Source organism: Synchiropus splendidus, chromosome 15 (assembly GCF_027744825.2).
Source record: "Synchiropus splendidus isolate RoL2022-P1 chromosome 15, RoL_Sspl_1.0, whole genome shotgun sequence".
NCBI lineage: Eukaryota > Metazoa > Chordata > Actinopteri > Syngnathiformes > Callionymidae > Synchiropus > Synchiropus splendidus.
The window spans coordinates 3773807-3791976 of NC_071348.1; the positions used below are offsets into that span (position 1 = coordinate 3773807).

General features: G+C 48.0%; 1 protein-coding gene across 1 annotated transcript in view; it reads left to right on the top strand.

Annotated features, from left to right (window-relative positions):
- The window catches only part of nphs1 (NPHS1 adhesion molecule, nephrin), a 39182-nt gene extending 24791 nt beyond the window's left edge, over window positions 1-14391 (top strand). Inside the window, exons 14-25 of the mRNA XM_053843852.1 lie at window positions 1278-1399; window positions 2221-2377; window positions 4019-4170; window positions 7390-7501; window positions 7568-7749; window positions 7837-7887; window positions 8122-8238; window positions 10159-10207; window positions 10446-10578; window positions 12172-12241; window positions 12361-12497; window positions 12587-14391. Coding sequence (XP_053699827.1) covers window positions 1278-1399; window positions 2221-2377; window positions 4019-4170; window positions 7390-7501; window positions 7568-7749; window positions 7837-7887; window positions 8122-8238; window positions 10159-10207; window positions 10446-10578; window positions 12172-12241; window positions 12361-12497; window positions 12587-12676 — 1372 coding nt within the window. The 3' untranslated portion in view covers window positions 12677-14391. The remainder of the gene's footprint in view (window positions 1-1277; window positions 1400-2220; window positions 2378-4018; window positions 4171-7389; window positions 7502-7567; window positions 7750-7836; window positions 7888-8121; window positions 8239-10158; window positions 10208-10445; window positions 10579-12171; window positions 12242-12360; window positions 12498-12586) is intronic.
- The last annotated feature ends 3779 nt before the right edge of the window (window positions 14392-18170 follow it).

The window sequence follows — 18170 nt, forward strand, 5'->3', positions numbered from 1 at the left end:
AACACTGTATACGTTCAATGCGTGATGGGACTCATCGTATGACTTGTGGCGTTTTTAAAGGATCTTCAAAAACAAAAACGTCTAAATATCTTTTTTTTTCATAAACTCTCAGAAGATCAGTAAAGTGTAAATGAAAGTATCACCATAAAATGTTCATTTTGAAAACTGCTCTAACAGGTGAACACTTTGTACTGTTGGGGGCGCCATCACTTTCTTTATCATTGTTTCTTTTCAAGAACTTCTCCATAGTTGTTAACTAACACAGATTTGCAGCTGTCAAGTCAATTCAGTGACACACTGCTGCCACCATGCGTGACTTATGTATTAAAACGGAGCGTCTCGCAGTCCAAAGGTGTAAAACGAAAAACTTCTAGCGGCCCTCTAGGAGGCGCTCTAGGAGGCGCCCAACCATGGGCCCCGGCCCTAAGGTTAAGAACCAGTGTTTTAGGAGACACAGCTCTGTGAGTTCGACCCAGGTGAACAGCTGGATATTGCGCGCCCCACTTCAGTCGGTGAGCCCACCCAAAGAGCTCCCACTCTGCTCGCTCGCAGACAAACCCACCCGATTCATTAGGCCAGGCCTTTTCCCAGCGTGGCCCCGGGCTCAGCCTCCAGCTTCCAGGTCTGCAGCCCAGATCCTAATCATTTAATAATGGAAGCCTTAAAATGTTGCTCTGCTTTCCTCACCGAAGCCCCCGGTACAGGCCTAATGGATTCCACCGTCTCCCTCTAACAGTGCCTGACAGTTGTATATATTCATAATGCATGGAGGATTGTAGCTGCTTTTATGCGCAGCTATGTAGCCCACTTAACCGTGTCGGTCTGGGTTAGCAGGCCAGCACGGGTGGACCAGCCGAAGGTTTCTCTCCAGTGCTCTCCACCACAACACTGGGAAGTGTGAACACAGTGTAGACAAGTCGACACCACGGGCCGCGCTGGTGTGAGAACACGGCACTCCGGGGAAGCATGGGCGGCGCGGAAGCAAATAAGGACAACAAGTGGAGCTGAACCAGATAGGAGCCCGCTACCTAAATAATTACCAGGATTAATAGATAAAGAGACGCTATCAGGGGAGGGGGAGGCGAATTTGGGTCACATGGCTAATACTCTCCGTAAAAGCATCTGCTCTTCTGCAGCACATAAAAGGGTTAATTGCATTGTGACTAAAGGAATTAGCTCAGGGTTATGAACAAGCTCATCTGCTCCGGCACGTAACATTAATTCTAGCAAAGAGTCCTGTGTTTACCGTCGGATGCCCTTTGCTTTCCTCACCCCAGATGCTCCCAGCGTGGCAGCCGAGAGGAATCCGGTGTTTGTGGTTCTGGGGGGGACGGCCGACCTGATCTGTGTGGCCGACGCCAACCCCGTGACGCCGGGCATGTTCTCCTGGACCTGGCTGGTGAGGAGCCTGTTCTTGCCTTCATCCGTGGCATCCTTTCTTTCCGTTCATCACTGACCTTTCTGAACGCTCCATATTTCACCGGCCCCAACTAACCCTCCACCTCACCTCTTTCTGCTTCGCCCTCAGCCCAAATCCAGAAAAATAGCTTTCATTACTGCTGCGTGACTAAAGGCCACATTCGTCAATGCGGCCGGTTTGCTGTATCTACTGATGCCTTCTCCTGCCTCCCGCCCTCCTCCCACCCGGCAGCTCCATGTCTCCCAACCTGAACAGCCTTTTGATTTTTTTCCTGTCGCTCCCCAGCTGTCGCTATTATCCTCCTTTGTCCTCGATGCCCATTCACTTTTCCACCCCGCCCACCTTAACTCCTGTGGGTTTCCTGCACAGTTCTCCCTCTCTGTTTCATCCACCCCCCGCCCCCCCTGTAGGTGAGCAGAGTGCGTTGAGGGATTGCTGCTGTCGGCCGCTGCCTCACCCTCGCTCCGTCTTCCACAGGGTGAAGGGGAGGTGGAGATAGGCGAGGGGATGCAGGAAGATGAATCCAGCATCCTCACCATCCATGATGTGACTCGTGCTCACGCTGGACGCTACCAGTGCGCCGCCAATAACGGCATCGCCGCCCCCGCCACTGCAGATGTGGAGCTGGTGGTGCAATGTGTGTTCATGTAATGGAATATCACTGTGAGATACAGCAGCGCCATCTGTCCCAGCGCGCTCGCACCTTTGTACCTGTCACTGTAGACGCGTTTACAATCACTGCTGCGCGGTATCTCCCGTCTGCATGAGTGACCTCTGTGTCGTGGCCGTCTCCCGCGCAGTCAAACCCGAGCTTCTCAGAGGAGTCCGGTGGAGGAAGGTGGCCAGCAGAGGAGACCAGACCACCACGGCGGAGGTCGCGTGCCGCGCAGAGGGGGTTCCTCGAGTCGAATTCTTCTGGCAGAAAAATGGCGTCCCCATGGACTTCGTCCACCCGAGGTCAGCGTGATTGAATATGTCTCTCCTTTTCTGATGATGCAGGCAACACACGTTCTGCTTTCATCAGTCAACGCTGAAGGTTTGATCTGAAGATATATTTGACAAATAGATTCATCCCTAACTAGCACATCACTCTCCGGCTGTTTGAACGTGCCCACGCCGTCATGCATCACAGGCCAACTTCTCTTTCTTCCTCTCTCACGGAGAGCAGTGAAGACGGACCAACCAGAGACCAGAAGAAAATGTATTCTGATCGTACACTACCTTTCATTTTGAAGAAATGATGCAGCGCCTGTTCACATGGCTGACCAACAGATCATCCAGACCAGGTCCCAGAGTCTACGACCCAGATGTTTCCCCACATTATCGTAGCATTATTCTGGCTTCACCGTGAAAAATATAGATTGCACATCTCAAATTCACCTCATTTCATTGCTGCGAAGCTAGTTTGCCCATAAAAATCCATATATGTTAAAGCTACGGGCTTCAGAGGGCGAGAAAAGAGTAGTTGTTACTCCGGAAATGACGGTATGAGTGTCCAATCAAAGGACACGGACAAGTGACGTTCAAACGTGAGGCCCGCTAGATGGCCTCACTGTCCCCAACTAGTGATCTGACTGGCTATCACAACTATCCATCGACTATATGTGTCCGTTCGCTCTGAGTGCACCTGCGCCTGCACTGTTGCTGCTGAAGGCCTTGGACATGACCACACAAGCCAGCTGAATTCTGATCGGTTAAAAACTCTAACCTAGAAAAACAACGCTGGGATGTACTAGGACATGAATATGATTATTATATATACGCCTTGCTGGCCCTGACCGCCTGCCACGGTGCCTATCGCAGATGTTTGGTGTCACATGAGGAGCGGTGTCTGCAGTCATGAGGTCATTGTTCACTGGTCACTGTGGCGGTGAAGGAAGAGCAGCGATCCCTCCAGGGGACCAGGAAACCACTTCAAATTGAACTGGGTTTCTGGGAGAGGTAGTCCGGGCCTCTTCACTTCAGCTGCTGCCCCCACGACACTCAACAACATGGCAACATGTTACAGACCTCAAGTCTTATGATAAGGTCCTGAGTTTGACTCACAGGTCAAGAACCAGACTGGAGCGAGACTCACACGTGAAGCAAACCCACCGACTGTGATCTTTCAGTGCTGTAGACAAATGAAGTGTGAACAAGCGAAACATGCTAACTGGATGCCGCGGTGCTTGATTGATGGTGTGTGAGAGTGCAACCATTGTGCGTATGACAACAATGATTAGGATTTATAAAGGCGCCCAGATTAAGTCGCTTATCGCAGCCGTCTAACTTGTCATCTCCTCGCCATCAGTCACACTTCCAGGTGTTACAATCTTCACATTTTAGATGAGCTTTCACTCGCGTAATTCTTCCACAGTAATAAAATGACACTTGCAAATGTGTTTTTTGTATATAAACTTTAGATGAGCCCTTCAGCTTTGGTCTATTCCAGGCCATAGTTATTGACTATTGATAATCGTATTTGTTCCTGTTATGAAGTGAGCTGTCAACACGTCTAGTATGTTGCACTGTTCGACAGGAAGTGCTCCACCGACGTGGTGTTAGCTGTTGCAACATGCTGCTCTTGATGTTCTTGTTCTGTCTGCTTCTCTGGAGCAGGTATGCGGAGCGGACGCTGAGAGAGGGATCTTTCTACACCAGCACCGTCCAGGTGGTGAACGTGAGCGCCCTCTTGGACTACGCTGTCTTCACCTGCATCGCGCGCAACTTCCTGGGCGAGGACAAGCTCGACGTCCAGCTCGTCAGCCCGAGTTCCGTACCTTTTTATTCTGCTGGCCACTTCCTCTCACGCTTGTGCTATCTGCTAGCTAACCGAGTGGCGGCGTGAAGCCCAGTCGGCTCCAGAAGGGCCGGAGAAGTCACAAATGAAAGTAGTCCAGACGAATCGCCCTCTTTTCCCCTCCCTTCTCCATTCTTTCCTTTCATTGTCTTGTTGCCGCCATCATGTTTGCAAGTTGTGTGTTATTTTTTGTGGCATCTTGTCTGCCGCTTGAGTCTTCAGCTCACAGCTCCCGGCGGTCGAAGCTATCAGGGTTCTGATGGACTGCATGCAGCCTCAGACTGGACTCGGCCTCCTGCACTTCCACCTTTGTTGATCATCCTCTCGTCCTCCTCCTCTTCTCCTTCAGCATCCTGGTCCAACACTGCCTATCATCCTCCATCACTTGCTCTCATCTGTCACTTCCTCAAACCCTCAACCATACACTGTCCTGCAAAGCTTCTCTGACATCATGGTCTCCTCCGCCTGTCCCCCCCCCGGCCTGCACTCTCCTCTTCGCCATCTGCCTTCCGTCAAATAACTTTCACCTCTCTTCTCTCCAGCTTCTCCTCCTACTCATCTATACTCGCTCCAAATCACCACATCATCAGCAAACCTCATGGTCCTTAGAGGCTCCGCCCACTCCTCGTCTGTCAGTCAGACTGAACTACACCTTTGTAAATCAATTAAGGCTTCAATTTAAATCAGATTTTTCTTCAAATTTTTTTTCACAAAAACCCTGCTTGTAAAGCATGCAGTACACCGACAGTACACCAAGTGCATGAAAACTAGACCTCATAAGCAACAAACAAAGGCAGATTAATCCCTGGTGTTAAGCGATTAACTGTGTCTTTTGGCTGGTGGGAATTAACCGCCAGGAGACGTGAGAACCTCAATGTCAGTCAAGGTCAATGATGCATCTTTCCCAGCAGAGTAAGGCGGGTACTGTAACTGTACCTAATGGGTTTGAGAATGTCTGGTTTTCTCGCCGGAGAAACAACACAAGGACAAGTCTGAACCCCTGGTGGGCGCTTGGCTTTAGTGAAAACACACATATCTGCCATCCAAACCAGCCAGTACATTTCCTTTATCTCACTTAATTCAACTTTGAATAGCCACTTAACTGTTGCGCACATTCATCACTTCTATTTACGATACTTGGCCACGTTTTTTTTTCGCTCCAATTTGGCCGCATCTCAAACCGTCTGCGTTTAATGCCGCCCCGTCCGCCGTTTATCAGCCATTCACAGCCGCCATGAAACGGTGTTGCCCACCAATTGAAGATTTCAAACCACTTCTGTGTGTCAACTAGTTGAAATAACTGGTATCCGGAGCTTATCGTCGAGCCCGCAGCACCTCTCCTCTTCGCGCTCAGATAATGCTGATATTATGCGCCGCCAATGCGCGCGGACTTTTTCTGCCTCCGAGCGGCGTGTCCTCGCAGCGCCATTATCAACGCGCTCTCAGCTGAAGCTCACCATTCGACACGTTTAATGTCACTATAGAAACCAGAACATACAATCCACTCATGTCCCTGTTATTTTCTCTCCACTGTAAACATTCTTAATTAATCTCACGTTCTGATAATGAATTTCAAATGCTTCCTTATCATTAAAAAGCCCAAAAGGAGATATCAGGGAGGCGAGGCGCAAATAAGGCTGACCTCTTTGCCCTAGAATTTTATGAGTTGCGCTGATAGTGGGAATTATTTACTGTGCAAAGTGGGCTGCAGCCTGCAGCCAGAGAGGAATGGAGCAGCGCCGCTGCGCTATCTCAGCCTGTGGCCCAGCAGCGACCCTTTTCCATGCTCTAAATGCTAAATCATCCGCTTTCAGTGGAGGCTCACGACCAAAAAGTGGCTCCTGTCAGAGTGAGTCCAACAGAGCGCTAACATGGCTGACACTCATCGGGCTTCACCCTTCTGTTGTCGGACGGGGCGGTCGCTCTTCGTCTGAGCCCAGAGCAACAGACCAGTGGAAATGATGTTTGATGCTCGGTTAAAAATGCAAATGGAGCGGCCTCCGGAGTGGAAGTTCAAAGGACTCACAAACATAAGATGACTGTCTTTCATGCTATTCTGAATCCTGCTAAGCCTATCAGTGTAGGGAGCTCATGAAATAACCATGCTGAACTCGACCTCTGAGCTTCGGATGCTGAGCTGTTGTGGGCAGAATCACTCTGCCATCTCTGAGATCGAGGACGGGGGGGGGGGGGGGGGGGGGGGGGGGGGTCAAACTGTCTGACAAGGGGCCAAATTTTTTAACACAGTCCAAGTTGCAGGCCAAACAAAACTTTTTGGTTTTTCACTCTATTGTCAGGATGTTTGAGGCTCGGCCAGAAGCGTCCAACACGAAGCCCGGGGGCCACATCTGGCCCGCCGAGTCGTTTGATCTCAGGGCTCAAGAAGAATTTGGAACCCCCACCACAGATATTCAGCCCCTACAAGCCATGCTATGCTAAAAGCTAAGTTCCTCCTCGCGTGGGGGGCTGTTTTCTATAGTTTTTGTGGAGGTCGGTGTGAGTCATGATGACACCACAAATGTGTCGTCAGTCCTCCTCCCACTGTTAGTCAACTATGCATAATGAACTAGGAGGAAAAAAATTCCCAAGAGTATTGTTGTCACTTGTGGGACAAAGGTGGGTGATTAAATTTCCAGTGTGGGGCCACATCATATGTTAATGTTTTGAGGGGCTGTAAAATATTCTGAGCATTCTAAAAATGTGAAAAAAAAGTCTTTTTGATGTCAATTTTTTATGTTTTTCTGACAATAAAATAAATCATGAAATATTAAAAATGGCTAAAATATGATGGAAAAAAAGACGTATTATATATTGTTATAAATGGAGGAATAGTAAATACATTTTAATAAATAATAAAAAGTAAGTAAATTTAAGAAACAAAATTATAATAAAACAAAAAATAAAGAAAATTGAGATGAATTCAATTAGTAAAATCATTTTGGAAAGTTTGGAATATAAATTCATATTAAATTGTATGACACTAAAACAACATTATTCATCAGAGGGCTGGTTCTTGAATCTTGTATATCTTTGTCTTAACATTGATTCACATTGTTCTGTTTATTAATAAAATGTTCACATATGAATTAAAAATATAGCTAAATATAGAACCCTTCTGATCCTTCTCCTCCCTCTCCATGTTGCTTTACAACATGCGTGTCACTCCTAAAGCCTGACGTCTCGCCCTCAGGTCACCCAGATCCTCCCTCCATGTTCCAGCTGGTCACCTCCACACATGACTCGGTCACTTTGGAATGGACGCCTGGCTTTGATGGCGGTTTGCGTCAGCGCTTCCGTATCAGGTCCGTATCCAGCACGGCGCGTGACTTCCAGGGCTCGGCTGTTGCAGCTCCGCTCTGCCCGGACAGGTACGTGTGGGGCCGCTCGCTCAGCTTCCAGTACGTGGACGTCTTCCCCCCCACCGCCAGCATCTTCTCCGTCACCGGCCTGCACCCCCTCACCACCTACAACTTCTCCCTCAACGCGCTGAACAAGATGGGGGAGAGCAGCTACGCTGACAGCGATGCAGTGCTGTCCGTTACGACCAAAGGTCAGTTACGTAGAGTCACAGCAAGACGACCAGATGAAGACAACCTCCCCGCTGCCTTCAGCTTAAACTGCACGTGTCTTTCTTCAGAGAGACCGCAGCTGGAGGAAGCCCCCGTCGACTCGGACTCGGACTCGCACAGTATGTCACTCATCACCCTTAGGAAGCTTTTTCGGGGGGGGGGTTGAAAATAATCATTTGCTCCAGCCTCATTTGGCTAAATCATGCTAATGTATGCGACTGCCATGTTAGTTCTGCCAGGGGTTGTCATGACAGCCACCCCAACTTCTGCCCCAGCCTCCATCAATAGAAGGATACGGTCACGATCTAGGTCGGGCTGTTTCCTGGATTTCAGCCGGCTCTTTGGCCTGACAGGTGTGAGCGTCCTGCCGACGTACCTGACCGTGACTTTCACGCTTCTTTTCGGGGTCCTGCTGGCGCTAAATTCAGTCGGCTGCTACTTCGGAGTCCGCTGGAAGAGGAATCGAGCAGGTATTTGAATATTGTATGATCCCACATTTCCAGCTTCAACCGCCATCCTGCAGATAACAGCCGCAGTATAAAAGCATTCTTGACGAAAAATACTTTCCAGAAGTGACAAGAAGGAAACAGCCCAAAATGCATCTCCCGGAACTGCAGCCAGTCTTTTGCTGACAGTGTGGAGCGAACGTTGTCATTCTACTTCCTCATTTATCACTTCCTCTCAAGTATGTTGCGCAACAGAAAAATACAATTTCACATCAAACGTTTTACGAAGCAAATGGGCCTCAAAAAGGCTCACTGAGCCCTGAACGCCGGCCTCAAAATGCACAGGATGAGGATTTTTATCCCAATAAAACGACTAATAGCAAGCTCAGCTCTGTTTGACTGCCAGCCTGGATGATCGATGAGCAGAGGTGGGAACAGGGATTGCATCTACGGTGATGTCATCAACGGCATGTGACCACCCGAAGAGTTTTTCCTCTCTGGTTCAAGCTTCTACTCTGCTGTGACGCCAGGCTGCGGTTCTCCTCGCCGCCATGACTGAGGCTGGAGTCTGGCTGGTGTTGCTCAGAAAATGGTCCTGGTCTCATTTGAAGAAAGCTCCAGTGAATGAAAGATGTTCATTACTCCTGGCTGCAGGCAAGGTCAGCAGTTGGCCTTTGCCTTGGCACCGCCGGGAATCAGCCCTTCAGCGAGTGCTGCAACAGTCTTCACATTCCCACCACACCCACTCAGGAAGAGGCTAAACATGTGCAGTACATCAGCAAACCCTCAAAAACACGCTCTAGAAACCAACATAAGCAGATGCCCCTCATCATCACATCACATCTGCTTTAGCGACTGACTACAGAGTAGTCTTCATGGACCATGATGTTTGCGAATGATGTAGTGAGAGTAGGGAGGAAGGAGCAATCGCTTTAAGTAGAACGCATGGTTGCCTCCCTCGACTATAAACGGGAAGTAGAAGTAGAAGTTACGAAGCAAAGAAGTACTCCAACACGGTGCCCATGTTTATCAGGACATTGCCGCCATAAGGGCGACGCAAGTGTGAGTGTGAGAGATGCTGAATTTGGGTTCAACGTCGCATGAACTCAAGTCTGGGTGAAGACATAAGTTACCAATGTCAGTCTGAGTCACATTGCAAGTGTCTTCACATTCAGTCGAGACTAAGTCCCAGTTATGTGACTAGAATTCCCTCCTCTGAACGAAGCTTAGGTTCATGGATGGTTGAGGAAAGAGGTGTTTGTTTTGGGGGTATGTGGAGGGGACGCGCCCCCCTGACCCACCACACACAAATCCAGGAAGCCATTGTAACCCCAGTTATTTTCGTTAGTACAGTAGTACAAAATTCCCACACTCCTGAACGCATCCTCCGCATGCATCAGCCCTTCACCCTGTTGGCAGAAAGAAATCGGCGCCATGGCGTGTGCGCTCCTGTGGACAGTCTCGGTTTCATTTCAGTCTGATCAGCTCAAGTAGCTTGATGTAAGGTAGCCTGAGGTGGACAAAAAGTGAGTTTCACTGAAGTGGGATTCATGAGAATGGGTAAATATTTACATTGGAAATGAGCTATATTTCACTTAAAACCTGTGTGACAGATGCTTATATGGCAGTCTAGTCTGACGTAGAAACCCTTCATCACTTCTCAAAACAAACTGACGCCCTGGGAGTAGGATGCTAGCTGAGTATGTCTCTTGCATTTTAAACCTGGAACCTGCTCCCACACTGGTGTCCTCCTCCTCTTCCACCTCACTCTTGTTCTGTCTGTTCTTCACCCTCGCCTGCGTCAGCCCGGGTTTTTTTTGCCGTCTTCTTTTCAATTTCCTTGAAAAGAACCTTTTCTTGCCTCATTTCCGCGGTTATGAAACGATTCACCTCATTCTAATGATTAAAAAACGCTGAGCCCCTTCCCTCTGTTCACCCCTGCAGCAGCCAGAGACAGCAGCGTGTCGGAAGGAAAGAAAGCGGAGGATGAGAGGTGAGTTTAGCAGAGGTAATAAAATCACATATCCTCTTTAAGATTAAGACTTGACCCGGCTGCCCAGCTGCGAGACACGATGCTGTCGATATCCGTCCATCTAGCAGCACAGATCTCTTGCTGCGCGTCTCCGCTGCCTTCATTACGACGAGATTTGTCCGAGTTCAGGAGTCATTTGACAATTATTCAGGCTGTGTATTCGCTGGTCGATGCAGTGAGGTCTGGTTTCTCCACGCAGGTCCAGCCAGTCAACAGCAAACAACTTCAATAAGTACGAGAGCGGAGAGAAAATCAACGCCACGGCCCAGCGCACGCTGCTCATCGACTCGGGATCGGAAACAGACAGCAATATCTACGAGAGCTATGCTGCGGTAAGACGAGGAGTAAACCACGGGAGGAGACAGGGGAGCGGAAGCACATGCAGGCATAAAGAAATGCTGAGCAAACAGAAGACGGGAGTTCAGAAATTTGGCTGCGGATGATGGACTCTGGCAGAGGAGGATCTATCCATTAAAGGAAAATGGATAGGTAAACTAATGAAACCTTCAGCCATTTGCCCAATGGAGAGTGGATCAATGTCTCGCGATTGGAATTCAAGGAACGACCTCAGCACTTCAAAGAGGCTGATCAGGATTCAAATCCTGAAGAATTCAGTCCTCAGGCCTTCGAGTTGTGCGAGGAAAATATTCAAAGCATTCTTGTATCTGAGCTTTGGTCTTCCCGCTACAATGTTTTTTGTTCACGCCTTATGCTAGTTGAGTTTCCTGAGACCGGAACTGCCCCAAACCTGGTTCCAAGACCCAGGGTGAGGGTAGGGTTAGGGCTAATCCTCTTCTTTCTCTATGGGCTTCTCCCTTCAGGGGTGGCCACAGCGGATCACTGTCCTCCATCTCACCCTGTCCTCTGCTTCCTCTTCTCTCAAACCTACAAACCTCATGTCCTCCTTCACCACCTCCATCAATCTCCTCTGTGGCCTTCCTCTCCACCTTCTGCCTGGCAGTTCCAACCTCAACATCTTCATCTACCAATGTACTGGCTCTCTCTCCTCTGTACATGTCCAAACCATCTCCATCTAGCCTCTCTGACTTGGGCTGTCCCTCTGATCCCATCATCATCCTGCTCTCACTCCCAGAGAGAAGCTCAGCATCTTCATCTCTGCTACCTCCAGCTCTGCCTCCTGTCTTTTCCTCAGTGCCACTGTTTCCAAACCATCCAACATTGCTGTCTTTTCCTCAGTGCCACTGTTTCCAAACCATACAACATTGCTGGCCTCACCACCCTTTTGTACACTTTCCCTTTCATCCTTGTCGACACCCTTTTGTCACACATCACACCTGACTCTTTTCTCCAATGATTCCATCCTGCCTGCACCCGCTTCTTCACCTCTTTCTCACACTCTCCATCGCCCTGGACAGTTGAGCCTCAGTACTTAAAACCGCCCACCTTCTTTATCTCTGCATCCAGTAACTTCACCACTTGGGTCACCGGTAAACATACCAGAGGGGGAAACTCATCACACACGACTGGCCTATTACACGCTACAGAAACTGGTTCTGGTGTTGTGGCGGAAACGCCCAGCCTGCCGCCAGACCCTTTTCAATCTTTTTGGGATGTGCTGCTGGTAGCTGGGAGAAGGCCAGGGGCAGACCCAGGACTCAGCATTGCCTCTGAACAGCTGCTACACCTGCAACCTCCAACCATGACATGGAAGACAGAGTGGCCGACGGTTGTCTAGGATGGGGAGCGATTTCCTACTAGAAGACGAACTAAAGAATCTCAACAGTAGTAACCAAACATCACCACTAGAGGTCACTTGATCGTAATGCGTGTATACAGTACATTTGAGGCCACAAGCCAGCGACCTCTAAGGCTCCTGGCTCACCTTGAGTTTTCCTTATGTGGAGTCACTGAGGGAGAAAGCTAATCTGACGCTCACTCTGCGCTTTTGTTTCCATTCATTTCAGGAGAGTTGCCATTATTATTACCCCACCGTCGATTACGTGCCCCGGCTCGCGCCACATCCTGAGGAAGCGGGTGAGTTTGATGTGACGCAGAATTAACACGGAGTAGTAAACAACTCACGATATGGACAATCGAGCGCACGCAGCCTGCCTGGCTGGGAAATATAATTGCTTTTCCTTTTGTATTTCCAGACGGCAGCAGGCTCTCCCAGGACCCCCGTGGCCGGCCGCCCGAGGACGGCTTGTATCAGGATGTCCTCCCTTCCTCTCCGCCGCCATCGGTTGACCTCAGACTGCTGGATCAGTGGGGACCACCAGCCCGCTACCAGGTCTTCATTGTTTCTCATCGGCAAATTTCAAGCGCAAAGTAGCGATGCAGAGTCTTCTGGTGGTTAATGAGATGCACGCGGTGTCTCAGCAGGGTCCTGGTTCTGGGCGGGAGCTGGAGCCTCGGCAGATTCAGAGAGCTTCAGATCTTCCCTTTGAACTGCGAGGGGAGTTGGTGTGAGAGTAACATGAGCGAGTGTGCGTCCTTGATCACTTTCTTTTGTGAATGTTTCAGTACTCGCGAAGGATGTCTCACCGGTTACCTTGAACACATTCCACGGAGCCGTTTCAAAAGCATTCCATTCCTCTCCTCCTCCTCACTCTTTATCTCAGAAGGCTCCTCGTTGTTCTCCGACTTGAAACCCACCAGTGGGCTTCCATAATGAGACTCGCACAGGTCAGGAGCACTTTACAGCTCAATACCAAGATGACCACAAACTAGTTGGTTGGTTCTGCCTCTCCTCACATCCACCAGCCTGCAGCTGGGCGTGGCATCGGCCCCAGTCCCTTACCCCACAGTCAACGTCTCTCCAGTCTGCTCAAACACAGCTTTTAAGCAGTGAAAGGCTTACATTCAGTAATTTTCCCCCTTTGGAGGTTTGGTGTTGTTTTGACCTTTGAAGTTAATATGAAATTGTTTTCTTTTTTAACTCGACTTTTGTTCCCAGACAGCTTCAGCTTCCTTTTGTTTTTAACCTTCATATTTTTAGTCAACACCAAGACATTGTTCATGAAGGGCTTTATCATTTCTGATATATGTTTATACCACATGTTAAACTCTAGGCCTGGGGGCCAAATCTGGCTTGCCAAGTTCTGTTATGTGGACCTAAAAAGTGTTCAATCCAAACAATCAAATTCAGAAGTAATTTGAATCCAAAGCGGATCACCAACCAACTGTGACCTACAGAGTCAAAGGGGCGAGTCTCACCGAGCAACTAGACGCGGCTCACAGGGAATTGTGTTTTGAAGCTAACACACAGAGATGCGGCATGTTAGCGTTAGCCTTCAATAATGACCAACTGACTTGTTTTGGCCCTCGTGTGACTAACACCTCCACTGTACACCTGTACTGTAACCCTCATGACACCTCCTGGACTCGCGAGGGATTATGGGTATTTCCATCACCAGTCGGCGCCCGGGCAGACCCAGGAAGATTAGAGCATGGAGAGGAAGCTGAGCCTTCTTTGTCAGGGCCCAGTGGACACCATCTCCGCTCAGCATGGTAGTGACAGCCAGACAGCTCTTTCACTGAGACGTGCTGAAGACCACGGACTCAGAGTCGCCGCTCCTCTTCTGTGTGGCGGTGAAGTCAGACGTGCCACGCCTCCATTCCTCTCGGTGGCTGTCGCCTCTGACCCTGTTCCAGTCATCACTTCCATCCTGCCGTTTCACATCCATCAGCCACAGGGTCGTCCGTCAACATCGCGGAGGTTTTCGGCCCGGCGCAATGATGACGGCGTTCATTTGACCCAACGTTGCTTTTACCTGCAGAGAACTTTTGATGGCGTGCCGCCGGCCGACTCGCCATCGTCGCGTCTGTGCGTGTGAAGGTGAAGCCACAACCATGGCCGGACTCTAATCCCATTTGGGGAGGATCAGGGAGGGAACGCATCAGTGAGGGAAGGTAGCGTCGGGTAATGGGCCAATGCTAAGCTGCCATTTTGATTACAACTCCCCCAAAAAATGCTCATCCGTGAGCTGCCGTCAATGTTGAGGATTATCTTCACAGAAACACCCAGAGAGGCATTTTATGCTCTGGTTTTTTTTGGAGTTCCAAAATGCATCATGCCTATTGGTATACGACGTAAAAATAGTGAATCAAGTGGAAGTACAGTTGTTTTTCTGATGCCAAAAGCAGATTTATCTGACTGAAACAGGAATAATGTTTGGAAAATAATTCAGTACATAAAGATATAATACATTGTTGTTGTGGTGGACATTCACGTCTAATTTCTGTTCATATGGAGTTAATAAACAATATAAAATTACACATTTCTGTTATTTAATTGCAGTTGATTTATGTTCTTTTTGTGTCTAATTTTATATATAATTTTATTTTTTCATTTATTTTTTATGTGTATATTATGTTTGTTTGTTTTTCAGATTCCTGGGTAATTTTTTTTCTTTGCTGCTGTTGGTTTTTTCCATTTGAATGATGTTTTGTTTTCTACCACTGTTTACTCGTGGGATGATTTTGCGTTCCCCCCGCCCCCTCAAATTAGCCAGCCAGCTGCTTCAGCAGTTCCAGAAAGTTTATTTTTAATGCACATTCTTTCTGATAACAGGAGTGGTAAAAGCTGCAATTAGTCTTCTGTAACTAGCAGTTTTACTTTCCTCTCACGGCTCCTGGTCCGGACCTCACCGCGGCAGAGTCCTACCACTCTTTGCTGCGTCTGACATCTCTCACGATTTCATTTCGCCTCTCTGTGGCCTTCTGGGAGTTTCCCTAGCAACCGGAGCCCTTCCATTTTTCACACTTTTGCAGTTTTGTTCTTGTGCTGCTCAGAGTTTGCTCGCAAACACCTGCTGACCAAAGACCCTGCTGCAACAGCTGCATGTTTGTTACCCGACTGCAGCAGGCTGAATGCTCTGCTCCCTCGCGATGTTCTCTGAAAGAACGGTGCAGATTAACTCTGGCCTCCAACAAAGCGTCCAGATCGGCTCTTTTTTTTTTCCCCCGGAAAAGCTGAAATGAAACCTTTTCTGCTCGGTAATTACCAGTTATTACAGTGAGTTGATGTTTAAGTCTTTGAGGCTCTGACTGCCCTGACAGGGGGCGCTATCCACTGCAGACTGATGTTTTTTAAACCTCCATCACCCTTCCACCTGACACCCACTGGTGCCTCATCCCTGCATGTCTCACTTTGTCCAGGAAACCAGTCTGTAGTGGAACTGTTTTGACTCACTCAGCTTCCTCACACACACACGTGCAGATAACACAATAAAGAATGCTGGTTTATGTGTTTCATTTAACTTAATTTTAATGTAACTTTGGGCCACACCACACACTTCCTGATCGATCAAGCGTTTCATCGTGTCTTTATGTGGCCCATTCAGAAGGTGTCCGCACTCACTTTGTGTGTGTTTTTGTGTAGCGGTTATTGCCAGTTGGAAACATCCTTGTTGAAAAATGGCTTTTATTGTGCTTCATTCTTACACGAAACAGAGGTGAAGACACCAAACAACCAGCTGTAAATGTATTCAGGGTGGTGACAGGTCTCCAAACAGAAGTATGACTTTCTGTTGGAGGAAGCAATGCATCACTGAGCCCATTTGTAGCACATAAAAACCAATCTGACAATTCAACAAAAGTTGGTCTTCCTTCCTCTGGAAATCCTGCTCTGAAAGATTAGTGCGATGAGTCAGTATGAACCATGAAATATAGGACTGATGTGATGGTTGTTAAGGGGCAAAAATGACTGATCATTTTACAGTTTTAACCTTGGATGTTGGATGTATTTTCCTGCTGTGTGCTTCAGTAAAGTTTGCGTCCATGTCTTGGACGTCCTCCTGCTCTCACTTGTGGGAGCTTCTTTCCTGCCTCTGCTCCGAAGCCATTTCTGCTCCTGCTTGCCCGACTGAGTGATTTCACGTCCTCTCCAGCAGCTGTGTGCGTTTGTTTGGTGTGAAATCCAGACTCTGCTGTGGGTGAATGTTTCACTCAGTTATTCCCACCTTCTCCATCACGAGAGCTGTCCAGGTGTATTTGTCTCATTACCGGAGCGCTTGTTAAAGTTCCCGTCAGGCCGCTCCTGATGCATGGGTTTGGGTTCTGGCAGGGGCTGTAATCTGCGAAACGCAGACATTGACAGCTCGATATTGTGAGTCAACTTCTCCTTCCCTTGGCTGCTGCCGCACATTTCTGACACGTTGGCCAGAGTCTCCGGGGAGCGCCGGCGTCCCGCAGCATAATGGAGTGGCACCGTTCGCCTCGCCTCTGAAGTTCAGAGTTTACTGAGGAGAAAACAACTTCACTGAGAGCAAATCCTTCATCATTTCACGTCCAAGTGGCGTGGGGCTTTGCTGAAATCATGAAATGGAGCTTTAACGTTCATCCGCGCCGACGGATGTCAAACCCTGTTATATGCACTGATGAGCTCGCCAGCCTGTTATGCTCCAAATATCCATCACAAAACTGTCTTCAATCACACCTTCATCAACTCCATTCCAAAAATCTATTTCTCCTTTAATCTTAAAGTGTCAGGTGTTATTTGTACATTGATGTATTTATTTTAAGTTTATTTGTTTTTTGCTTTTGTTTCTCCACAGAAACTATATATATATATATATATATATATATATATATATATATATATATATATATATATATAGTAGTGGCATCATTTTTTTACAACACACGTAAAACAACAAAAAAAAAGAAATTGCATGATTAAAGTTGTAATATGAGATTAATTGCGTAGAATTACGTATTTAATCACTTATTATAACTGCGAGATTATTCTCATAATATTAATATTAGTATTATGATTAGATATTTTTAGATGCATATACTTCTTTTTTTTTTTTTTTTTTTTTTTTTTTTTATAATTTAATTTGTTTGTTTTTCACACCAGAATTAGTTTATAATCTGATGTGTTATTTCTTGTTTTTTGGCTGCAATATGTTTTATGTTTTATGTTTTGTTTTTTTTACTCCCTGGATTTTTCTTTTTCTCCTTTAATCTTCATGTGTTTTAACTCATTTGAACGTTTTTGTTTTTGGAGCTTCCTCTGTTTCATTCAACCTGTGTTGGACTTTTTCCCCCAGAACGCAGAAGAAGCCTCTGTGTTTATGTGTTTTGTGCCGATAGGTGGAAGCCCCGGGGCAGACCCGTGCTATTCCTGAGAAGAGCAGGAGGAGCCTGGGCCTCTCTGCCTGGACTGCTGCCCCCAAGACTCCAGGTGAGAGCAGTGCTGAGGAAAGCCTCTCCACTCAGCTCACGCAGCTCATGAGAGGAAGTGCGAGACTTCCTGTTGAGACTTCCTCCATAATCGAGCGCAGACCGAAAGCTTAATAATATTTACTCAGCGCGGTCACAGCCAGCGAAACCAGCCTCTCATAAATCATTAAAGTAATTCTCCCGCCACGAGAGTTGTAATTGTGGGCAACAGACGAGAGCGAGAATCACAGAGACGTTTGTCTGCTGATGGAGATGAATCGGTGGCTTTGTCTGCGCCCACACGCCAGATTAATGCCACGTGGTTGACTCGCCATCAGTCACGGCTGGTTGTGCTGTCAGGGCTGAGCCGCGGAATCATTTCCATTCGGTCCCATTCCACACGGTAACAAGGTCTTTTGTTACAGGCACCGTGAGGCTGAACACCGGGAGTGGAACCCCACCACACAGATGGGGCTGCTTGTCTTGTAGTGGTGGTGTCAGTACTGCAGACCCCACGCCCGAGCTTGCTCTTGAGTGTGTGTGGTTTCCTCAACACAATAGCACCACTTTTATCCTTTCGTTTCCGGTGTGACTGCTTTTATTCGCTTCAGGAAGTTGCATGAAAAGAGCTTCCCAAATAACTTTGATGTTATCTGTCAGCAGCTATTCAGGTCTAACAGCTGGGACCAGGCTTGTTAGGGGGTTAAACAAGTGGTCTGACTCGAGGCCACGTGAACTTGGAACTGGATTCAGCTCTGACAGGAGTTCCTGAGTTGCATTTGTTTGTTTGTCCATG